Genomic DNA, 12,062 nt, shown 5'->3' with positions numbered 1-12,062 from the left:
GTGTGTGTGTGTGTGTGTGTGTGTGTGTGTGTGTGTGTGTGTGTGTGTGTTTCTTATTAGGGGAATTTCTAGCCTAGAGGGAAAATCTCTTTTTACAAAGCACTGGGTCCAAATTTTCTAAAGGATGGACTGCAGTCATTGTATTGTGCTAGAACCTGAATTTTTAATTCCTCTGCATGAAATGCAACAGGATTGGGGCCAGGTGATGTTGACTATTAATATCACAGAAGCAAAAACCAATTTTCAGATGTGGACTGCACTCATAAAAAAGCGAAATAGCTATGTTAGAAACATTTAAATGTTTCCCATTGGGCATAAACTATAACTTTTAATAGTATTTTAAAATGAACAACTTGGCATAGATATTTTCATTTTGGGGTTTAACTCAAAAAATTGCAGGTACCAGAAATCTAAAAAATCTCTTCATTCCATTCAATAGCAGTTAAGCCAGTATGCTTCTGTTTAACCAATTCAATTAATTTATTTATGCATATTATTTCACATCTCATATTCTATTCCCCCACTCAACCTTCCTGCTCAAAGAGCTTTGTAACCTTGGAGTTATCCCCAACTCTATACTTTTTCATTTCCACCATCCAGTTAATTGAAGAAGCTTTTCAGTGTTAATTCTGTACCATCTCATGTATCTGTCTCCTTCTTGCTGCTTACATAGTCACTATCCTGTGTCTGAAGTACTACACTAATTTCTTAATTGTTCTCCTTGATTTCAGTTTCTCTCTTTAATAATAATAGCTAGCATTTATATAGAATTTTACAATTATATAGTAATTTTTCAGTTGACAAAATGTTTACACATATGATCTTACTTTATTCTTACAACAACATGCGGAAGCAAACACTATTTTTGTCTCCATTTTAAAAATGGGCAAACTGAAGCAGACAGAAGTTTAATGACTTTCCAGGAGTCACACAGCTATTAAATCACTGAGGCTAAATTTGAACTCAGATCTTCAGGATAGAGAGACAGATGAACAATGAGATAGATAGGTAGATGATAGATAGATAGATAGATAGATAGATAGATAGATAGATGGATAGATATAATAGCTAAATTATTAAGCACTTAGTATGTGCCAGGCACTGTGCTAAGCACTACGAATAGAGTACATGCAAAATAGAAAGACCCTCCATTCTTATAGGGAAAATCTCTGTCACATAAAGGGAGAAGTAAAAGGGAATAAGGGTACTTGAATGAGGACAAACCTCCTAGGGATAAGGTAGACAAATCTAGGGAGTCAGGAATGGAGCTTAGAGTGAAGTGAACATAGATAGCTTGGGCACATCATGGAATGGTAATCCACCACAAAGTGAATGGTGGACCAACACAGGGGAAAATTATGAATTGAGGCTGGACAGGAAGGTCATGTCATGGAGAGTCTAAAACGCCAGGTTGAAAATTTTGACCATATTAAGGCCTTTGATTGTATAAAAATATGAGAAAATCATGCATTTTCCTCAAGTGAAAACCTTTTGACAAGGGTCTGTATTGATAGCCTGCCGTCTATATCTAGTTGAAGAATATTGGTTCATGTTGCTAATTCTCTCTCTCTCTCTGTCTCTGTCTCTCTCTGTCTCTGTCTCTCTGTCTCTGTCTCTCTCTGTCTCTGTGTCTCTGTCTCTCTCTCTGTCTCTCTCTGTCTCTCTGTCTCTCTGTCTCTCTCTCTCTGTCTCTCTCTCTCTCTCCCTCATTTAAAACTAGATAAAAATTCCCCTGATGCACTCTGGCTATGGTCATGGGAGTCATTTAAGCTTGATCAAATTCACTCCATGCCAGCTAACTACTATTCATTGATAACCGCATTTAGAGTGCACAAAGTCCTAGCCTTTTCCATTCAAAAGCCGGGGAAAACAGATGGAAATTTATCCTTAACTGTTGACTTAGAGACTATTGTGTTTGTAATAGATGGGGTAAAACTGGGCAAAAGAGAGGCTGGGAGCTTAGGAGAGGGCTCAATAGATGCCTGATTGGTTAATAGGGAGTTATAATGAAGATGAAACTTAATAATGCATGTGTATCCTATTCACAGAAAATCACATTCTGGAAGATGTGAATAAGTGTGTGATTGCACTCCAAGAAGGGGATGTTGATACTTTGGACCGGACAGCAGGTGCGATTCGTGGCCGGGCAGCCCGAGTCATCCACATCATCAATGCAGAGATGGAGAACTATGAAGCTGGAGTTTATACTGAAAAGGTGCTAGAAGCTACAAAATTGTTGTCTGAGACAGGTAAGCACAGATGCGGAATTGATTCCTCCTCTTCATTGATGACAGGGTTGTGTCTGGTGCCTCCATAAGAGGCATTGGCAGGAGCCTGACATTTTAGATTGCTCAGGTGTGGAAGATGAATTGGAGCACAGACATTTTCAATTATCAAACTTTCTGTTTTGGGGCTTATGGGTAATTTCATGAGATGCTTCCTGGTTTCTTCCTTTACATGCTTAGGAGAGACAACATGGAATCATGGACTTAGAGCTGCTCTTGAATCCAGGGAGCCATGAATTTAAACTCTCTCTCTCTCTCTTACACCTACTGACTGTGTGACCTCAAGCAAAACTTCTACCTTCTTGTAGGTCTAGGCAAATTGCTAAGATTATAAATTTAAAAATTGATAGAAGATATCACTTCACCTAGAAATTCCCTATACCTATGAAATCATAGGTCCAGTCCCCATCTCTTAATGTTTTAGATCTCTGGGTTTGGTGTAATGATGAAAGATCTGGGTTTGAACCTGTTTTAGATACTCACCAGCTTTGTGACCCTGGACAAATCAATTAATCTTTCTGAGCTTAGTAAGATGAATATAGTAATAATACTGTTTATTCCTCACAAAATTATTATGAGACTCCAATGAGGTTATCTCTTTAAAGTTCCATGCAGAAATACTAGCAGTTATTCAATAAAAATATTGGTGAGGGCAGAGGAGAAGGGAAAAGTATGATTAATGTTATGTTATGATAATTTATGATTAACTTAGAAAAGACCAAAGCATTTATTAAGTGCCTACTATGTGCCAGTCACTGTACTAAGGGCTTTAATTCCTTAAAATTCAATAAACATTTATTAAGCACCTATTATGTGCCAGGGCAACTAAGTGGCATAATGGATAGAGTGCTAAGCCTGGAGTCAGGAAGTCTCACCTTGCTGATTTCAGCTCTGAACTCAGACACTTACTAGCTAGCTTTCTGACTCAAGGTAAGTCACTACCCTGTGTGCCTCAGTTTCCTTATCTGTCAAATGAGTTGGAGAAGGAAATGGAAAACCACTCCAATATCTTTGCCAAACAAATTCCAAATGGGGTCATGGAGAGTCAGCAAGAATGAAAAATGACTGAATAAGAAGATACCAGGGGGGGCAGAACCAAGATGGCAGAGGGAAAGCAGTGACTTGCTTGAGCTCTCCTTCAAACCCCTCCAAATACCTAAAAGAAATGTCTCTAAACAAATTCTAAAGCAGCAGAACCCACAAAAAAACAGAGTAAAACAAATTTCCAGCCCAAGACAATCTGGATGGCTGATCAGAAAGGTATATCGCGCTAGGCTGGGAGAGGAGTGCATTTCAGCGTGGGCGCACAGACCACAGCGACCCTGGAGCAGGCCTCAGAGGACTGAATCATGGGCAGCTGTGGTGGTTTCCAGACTTCTCAACCCATGAATGCCAAAGACAACTTAGAAGGTCAGTTGGAAAAGTCTGTGACTGTGGTGAGAGAAGAGGTTAGGTTTCAGCTGCCCCTAGAGCAGTGGCTGCCTCCTGAGCTTCCGGCCCACAGACTGAGGGGGAATCGAGTGGCAGATCAGAGGGGGATTGCAAGGATCTCTTTGCCAGTGCTGAGGCAGGAATCTCTTGCTTTGCCCATACTTAGATCTGGGTCACAGTTCTGAGGGCCAGTCCTGGGGAAAGGAGGAGTGCTGGCATGGTGGAGCTTGTGGTGGTGGAGAGGAAACACCTCACCCCTTATCATAGCACCTTGGAAGAACTGAAAATTTTCAGGCCCCTAGAAGTATCTCTGAAAACAGCTGTACAAACCCCCAAAGCTTGGGACAGTACATTCTCCACATTAGAAACAGCCTCTTACCTTAACAAAGAGTTTAAAACTCAAGTATTTGGTTGGGATCATAAGCAAGCCGCACAAAAAGAGTCAGACTATATTATCTTACTTTGGTGAAAAAGAAGATCAAAACATACAACCAGAAGAAAAAAAAAGTCAAAGCTCCTACATCCAAAACTTCCAAGAAAAATATGAATCAGTCCCAGGCCTTGGAAGAGCTCAAAAGGGATTTTGAGAAGCAAGTAAGAGAAGTAGAGGAAAAACTGGGAAGAGAAATGAGAGTGATGCAAGAAAATTATGCAAAGCCAATTAACAGCTTGCTAAAGGAGACCCAAAAAAAATATTGAAGAGAATAATGCCTTAAAAAATAGCCTAACCCAAATGGCAAAAGAAGTCCAAAAAGCCAATGAAGAGAAGAATGCCCTAAAGAGCAAAATTGGACAAATGGAAAAGGAAGTACAAAAGATTACTGAAGAAAATATTTCCTTAAAAATTAGCATAGAGCAATTGGAAGCTAGTGACTTTATGAGAAATCAAGACACTGTAAAACAAATCCAAAAGAATGAAAAATTAGAAAACAATGTGAAATATCTCATTGGAAAAACAACTGACCTGGAAAATAGATCCAGGAGAGAGAATTAAAAAAAAATATTGGACTATCTGAAAGTCATGATCAAAAAAAGAGCCTAGACATCATCTTTCAAGAAATTATACAGGAAAACTGCCCTGATATTTTAGAATCAGAGGGCAAAATAGAAATTGAAAGAATCAACTGATCTCTTCCTCAAAGAGATCCCCAAAGGAAAACTCCTAGGAATATTGTAGTCAAATTCCAGAGTTCCCAGGTCAAGGAGAAAATATTACAAGCAGTCAGAAAGAAACAATTCAAGTATTGTGGAAACACAATCAGGATAACACAAGATTTAGTTGCTTCTACATTAAGGGACTGCAGGGCATGGAATATAATATTCCAGAGAGCAAAGGAGATAGGATTACAACCAAGAATCACCTACCCAGCAAAACTGAGTATAATCCTGCAGGGGGAAAAATGGTCATTCAGTGAAATAGAGGACTTTCAAGCATTCTTAATGAAAAGATCAGAGCTGAATAGAAAATTTGACTTTCTAATACAAGACACAAGTGTAACATGAAGAGGTAAACAGGAAATAGAAATCATAAGAGACTTATTAAGGTTGGACTGTTTACATTCCTGCATGGAAAGATGGTATTTGTAACTCATGAGACCTTTGTCAGTATTAGGGTAGTTGGAGGGAAAAAATTATATGTATGTATGTGTATAGATAGATAGATAGATAGATAGATAGATAGATAGGGGGCACAGGGTGAGTTGAAGATGAAGGGGTCATATCTGGAGAATAAAATTAAGGGGTGAGAGGGGATTATACTAGGAGAAGGAGAAAGGGAAAAGCAGAATGGGGTAAATTATCTTACAAGAAAAACAGAAAAAGAAAGGCTCTTACAGTGGAGGGGAAACGGGGGAAGATGAGAGGGAATGAGTGAATCTTATTCTCATAGGATTTAACTTAAGAAGGGAATAACATACACACTCAATTGGGTATGGAAATCTGTCTTACCCTACAGGAAAATAGGAGGGGAAGGGGACAAGAGAGTAGGGGGATGATAGAGAGGAGGGCAGATTGGGAAAGGGAGTAATCAGAAGCAAATACTTCTGAGGAGGGACAGGATAGAAAGAAATAATAGAATAAATGGGGGGGCAGGATAGGATTAAGGGAAATAGAGTTCATTTTTCACCGCATGTCTACTATGGAAGTGTTTTGCATAACTGCACATGTATAACCTATATTGAGTTGCTTGCCTTTTCAATGAGGGTGGGTGGGAAGAGAGGAAGGGAGAAAATTTGGAACCCAAAGTTTTAAACACACATGTTTAAAAAAAAATGTTTTCACATGCAACTGAAAAATAAGAAATATAGGAAATGGGGTACAGAAATCTATACTGCCCTACAGGAAAATAGAAGGGGAAGTAGGGGAGAGATAGCAGGGAAAGCAGACTAGGGGAAGGGGTATTCAGAATGCATGTCATCTTGGGGTGGGGGGAGGGGCAATATGGGGTGAAAATTTGGAACTCAAAATTTTGTGGAAGTAAATGTTGAAAACTAAAAATAAATAAATTTATTAATTAAAAAAAAGAATATACCAGGAAGCTCTTTACAAATATTATATCACTTTATTCTCAGAGCAACCTTAGGAAGTAGGTGCTACTCCTGATCATCAGTTTAGTTCAGGAAACTCAAGGCACAAAAGTGACTTTTGCTGAGTCACACAACTAGTAAGCACCTCAGGCTGAGGTTTAGATGCCCATCTTGTCTCAAGCACTCCATGCACTAATGGACGACTGGACTGGTATAGAGTGGACAGGGAAGAAAAAGGCCATAGAGTCTGACATTGCTTATAGAATGGTCATGATCCATGGTTACTTTTCTTCTTGTGGGTTTTGTATTTGCATTGGCTTTTGGTAAATGATAAGTATTAATTAAGCATTTGGCATTGTGATGGGGTGATGGAATTGTTTTCCCTCCTACATTGTTGGGAAGTCCTATTTTATTATGTTTTTATTATTTGAGGAGACCTAAGACTTATCAAGCCAACTAAGGGTGAATAGAGATTTGTGAATTTTGAAGCCAGCAATTCTGGGGAGATTGGAGTCCACTAGAGGCCAGGAAGGGAATGGAGGTAGTGGTAGGGTATTAGAGCAAATGGTCTCTAACATATCTGTTGGCTAAAACATCTATGAACCCATGTTCCTATGACTGAAGAAGTACTAATACTATCATATTCTGCTCTGATTAAACCCTTTTTGAACTTTTGTATTGAGTGCTGTAGTTCATATTTCAGGAAGGGCATTGATAAGCAACACACAATTCAGTTGAATTCACACAATCCCATTGTGAATTAAGCCACATGAGGACTTATTGAAGGTAATGAGAAATTTTAGCTTAGAAAAGAGAACATTCAGAGGAGCAACCTTGCAGCTGTTATCAAACGTGGAAGAAGAATTAGCCTTGTTTTCCTAGAATCCAGAGGGCAAAGCTAGGAATAATGCTTGGAAGTTCCAAAGAGGCACATTTAAAGGACAACAACAACAACAACAACAACAAAATCTTTCTAAAAGTACTTTGTGAAATTGAATTGAGCCATGTTGGTAGGCAGGTAGTTTGCTCTCACTGGATTTCTTCAAGTGAAGGCTTATTCTTCAAGTGATGCTTGTTCACCTGGTTTTTAATAGGAGTAGATATCCACTGAGTCCCCATCCAATCCATAAAGGCTGTGATTCTTTGTAGTTATGTGTGTCCTATCAGGTTTGGAATCAAGAGAAAATCTCATTTAACCCCTTCATTTTACAGATGATCAAACTAATGATCAGAAAATCAAGTGATTTGCCCTAGGGCACAGATGTTTTAAGTTTTCAGAAGTCAAATTTTTGAACTCCAGATCTCATGGTCCATTCCATCATGTTACCAACACTGATTTTTCTATGTTGAGTGGGAAATAGATTAAACCACTAATATTTTCCACAAGAACTTCTGGCAATGCCTTAACCAACATATTTACCTTCTCTGGTTGGTACATTGCAAATTCTGCTAGGTTTCCTTTAGAGTTATACCAAAAGAGCTATTGGTACTGATTGTTAGGATTGCTATTGTTTTTGTTGTTATTATTATTACCGTTATTAATCTTGATGTATAAATAGTAAAATATGTTTATCCTCAAAAGATGGGGGACATTTAAGCTGACTTAGTTATCTCTGGGTGGACCTAAATAAATCTATTTGCCTGGATATAACAAAGTAAAGCAAAAGATAGCAAGAAACACTGGATACCCTATCTGAAAAATAAACGAGATTGAAACAATGTGAAATGAGATAATAAGGAATATCTCCAGAGGTTAGTTCTCTCCTCGAGAGACTGCAGTGACTTGCAGTTAGATATAACAATAATGAAATGAACTCACATTTTAATTAGTAGAAATCTAGCTCTGCTGCCCTAGAGGCCTGATAGCCCAGCATTTATTAAAGCTATGCAAAGCTGACCATATGACACTTCTTTTCCTTCCATGCTGGGATGGCCTAAGAGATTTTTGCAGACTATGACCATTTTATTTAATGTAGATTCTGTGAGAATTGTCCACTGCTCTGCCCCTCTCAGACACTCAGCAAATCCAGGGCAACCTTGAGTTTGAATGAGCTCCCTGTGATAACTGGATTTCTTTGCTGCATTTTGCTTCTCAAGAAAAATAGACAAATGCTGGGAAAAAGACATGAAAACAAATTTTGGCTTAAGTGTGAACAGCTTCCAGATTCCATGCTAAGGTCAAGCAATATTCAGTCCAATAATTTGAAGTTTCAGTGAGAGTTAGTCTCGACTTAAGAAAGAATTGATCAATTTAGCTATCAAGAAATATTTACTAAACACCAACTTCTTATGTGTTAGGCACTGTCCTAGGTGCTGGGGATACAAGTACCAAGAATAAAACAATTTTCACTCACAATGAAACTATAATCTATTGGGGAGATAAGAATTACATCTAATACATCTAATCTCTCTAATCTCTCTATCGTTATATATATCTTATTAGATATATCGATAGTTTTAGATAGATATACAAATATTGTGTTAAATATATGTGTGTATATATACATGTACATTTAGTCCAAAAAAAAAAAAGGAAAAGAAATCCTCAGGAGAGTTTGGAATCAAAGTATACATAAGTAGGTAGATTGTTGACATCAGAAATGTATGGTGACATCAGACAGGCACCCGATTATGGGAACTGGTGTTTGATTTTTTTTTTAGTGAGGCAATTGGGGTTAAGTGACATGCCCAGTGTCACACAGCTAGGAAGAATTATGTGTCTGAGAATGGATTTGAACTCAGGTCCTCCTGACTCCAGGGCTGGTGCTCTATACACTGCACCACCTAGCTGCCCTTGGAACTGGTGTTTGAAGTCAGGGTTTTGCCTCAATAGAGGTGTGATGAGAACAAGCAGAAAACCCAGACCTAGAGGAAGTCAACTATTCAAAATTATACCAAGTCAGAAATTTAAAAATTGAAGGATAAGACTGGCACCCTATTCCTGGGAATCAGATGGTAAGGTAGGTAGTTTGTCACAAGTACAAGGCAAGGTTTCTCATACTAGGTAGGACTTGAGTGCCCTTCAACAAGAGCTACCCAAACAATGACAATGTAAGTCTTTAACTGTTCCCTTTTATTGTGTTCACAGATAGGACATGCATCCCAGTGAAGAGGTTAAGTAATTGCAGCTAGAGGGATTTGGTTGTAGGGGGAGTTAGGTTGGAAGATTAGATTAGAGGTAATACTGCAGTATGTAGAAGGCTTTACTGGATAAGTATTAAGGCCTCTTTCAAATGTGTGAGCCTTTGTATTTTTTATACCTTTTCCCTTTTCATTACCAATCATGTTCAAAATGGTGACCTTGAGACCTTGCAAAAGCCTTGGTTGACACAGAAAGGTTTAATTGTGTTCAGCATGCTGTCTTGAGACTGGACAGAATACTAAGGCATTTTAGAAAGATTATCAACAAGCATAGTTGAAATCTAAAAGCTTTTTCAGGTTGACCTCTGACTAGGAAATCAGTGACCCAGAACAGCCCCTTTTCTTGATAATTTTAGTTACTTCTTACTTTAGTCTTATGATGGATCTGTGATTTCACTATTGAAATGGTGCCAATCTCAAATCATCCATGTCCTCTATTCCTATGAGGCTCTGGTCCAAGTTCTCTCATTGATCCTTCACAGAAGACCCATAGAAATTGCCAGGAATCTTGGGTTAGACCTCCTAGCATGGTCTGGATAGTGATGGACTCCTTGGGTTGTCCATCAATTTCCAAATTTTTCATGGCCATCCCACCCTTCTAACAAAATGTGATGCTTTGAGAAATATTCTGGTATAATAATAATAACAATAATAATAATAATAATAATAATAATAACAATAATACAATACATGCATACACACATACATGATAGGTGCTATTATTATCCTCATCGTACTGATGAAAAAAAAAACTGAGGCTGAAAGAAATTAATGAGATGCCCCAGTTGACACAGCTAGTGAGACATGATTTGAATTCTGGTCTATATGAATACAAATCCAGTTCTTTATGCATTGGGCCACTTTAGATGCTAAAGTACAGTGATTAAAGTTCTGAACTTGTAGTTTGCAAGACACGACTTCAAATCTTGATTCTGATATTTATTAGCCATAGGAATACAAGTTGCTTAATGTCTTTAAGTCTCAGTTTCCTGAGAATTAGAAGGTTCTACTAGATAGCACCTATGATCTTTAAAGCTTTCAAACAGTGATGGCCTCCTCTTCTAATTATAGAGTTTTCTAATGGTGCCCTTTATGTCACATCTTCTAATTTTTAGTTAGTAATATGCTTGAACCTCTTCCAACTCACCAGGTGACCTTTTACTTCCCTTTGGATTACCCTTGACTTTAATTGGTCAGAGATTGGTTTTCTGTGATCATTCCAGTTAATGAAGGTTTTAGTTTCACTGTTCATAGATATAGAGCTTGACATTTCTCATTTCAGCTCTTATATACCTTGAGTGGATAATCCAGGAAAAGAATAAGAAATATTCCCTTTCCTTGATTACCTGTAGTTTCTTGATCACTCCATACTTCTGGCTGGGCTGAGGGCATGAGCTGGATACCTAGCTTCCTTCTCTATCTCCCTTGACCAATATTCCCAAAGAGAATGAACACAGATGTGATGGACCAAAATATAAAACTAGATTTCTAGGGAACATAATGATCAGTTGAGTGACTGGTAGATAATGTGACCTTTGATACATAGAGGACCCTAAAGCTGAAAAAGGATTAGTGATCATGCAGTTTAACTACATCATTTTACAGTGGGAGGGGGGATAATCATCTGAGGCTCAGAGAAAAGAACAGAGTTGGATTCGCCCAAAGTCTTTAGGAGAGTTCTGTTTGTCACCAGTTATCTGTATCATGTACGTATACATGCATACATCCATGTGTTTATATACACACCTATATACATATGTATGTATTATAAATGTGTATATTTATACATATGCATGAATACACACACGTGTGCATATGCATGTATACACACATATATATTTCTGTAAGGAATTAAAAAGATTGATGAGGATAAGTCAGGCAAGACATTATCATATAATATAATAGGATGGCATTTCAGAAGCTGTCTAGTCCTTCCCATAAGTGAATAAAATACTATTTTACAATACAACTGACAACTGCTCTGTCTTTTCTTTGCTTAATGATATTCAGTGAGAGAATTCTCTACTTCCTAAGGTGACTCATTCTATTTTTTTTGGTACTTTTCATTATTGAAAAGTTGCATTTTTTGTTACAGTTTCACTTGATATCAAACTCAAATTTGTGAATTCTATCTCTTGTTCCTAGTTCTATCTAAAGAAAACAAGTTTAATTTCTCCTGTTTGTGATGGAGACAGATGTGCCTGGAGATAGCTGAAACTGATAGTGTGTTTTTCTGAGGTGAGGGAGGAAAGGACTATGAAGATTCTTTTGGCCTAAAATGGAATGAGTTACCAATGAGGAAGGACACTGAAGACGAGAAACTTGTAATGCTAAATATAAACCCTTTAATTTTACTATGTCCTCACTTTTCTCTATCCATTTGTTTAGCCCCAAGTCTTATAGATGGAATTCACCAGCCTGAACCATGTGCTAGAATGAATGATTTGAATAGGACTGGCTCCACTGATTAGAAACTTACACATGTACTTGAAGGAACTGGTGAAGTTCTTCCCGGACTGTTTATCATGAGGATATAACGTGGAGTGGTGAGACTGTGAGACTTTGTGTCTTTAAGGTTCATGACTTTTTAAACCACAAGACCCTGCCTTCACTAGGCTTTCAGAGACATACACCACACACACACACACACACACACACACACACACACACACACACACAC

General features: G+C 38.0%; 1 protein-coding gene across 1 annotated transcript in view; it reads left to right on the top strand.

Moving 5' to 3' along the window:
• CTNNA2 (catenin alpha 2) overlaps nucleotides 1-12,062 on the top strand; it is a 1,364,056-nt gene that overhangs the window by 1,202,482 nt on the left and 149,512 nt on the right. Inside the window, exon 12 of the mRNA XM_027846144.1 lies at nucleotides 2,049-2,249. Coding sequence (XP_027701945.1) covers nucleotides 2,049-2,249 — 201 coding nt within the window. The remainder of the gene's footprint in view (nucleotides 1-2,048; nucleotides 2,250-12,062) is intronic.

Source organism: Vombatus ursinus, unplaced genomic scaffold (assembly GCF_900497805.2).
Source record: "Vombatus ursinus unplaced genomic scaffold, bare-nosed wombat genome assembly UNPS02015066.1, whole genome shotgun sequence".
Classification (NCBI taxonomy): domain Eukaryota; kingdom Metazoa; phylum Chordata; class Mammalia; order Diprotodontia; family Vombatidae; genus Vombatus; species Vombatus ursinus.
This window is presented reverse-complemented; position numbering and strand designations above follow the sequence as displayed.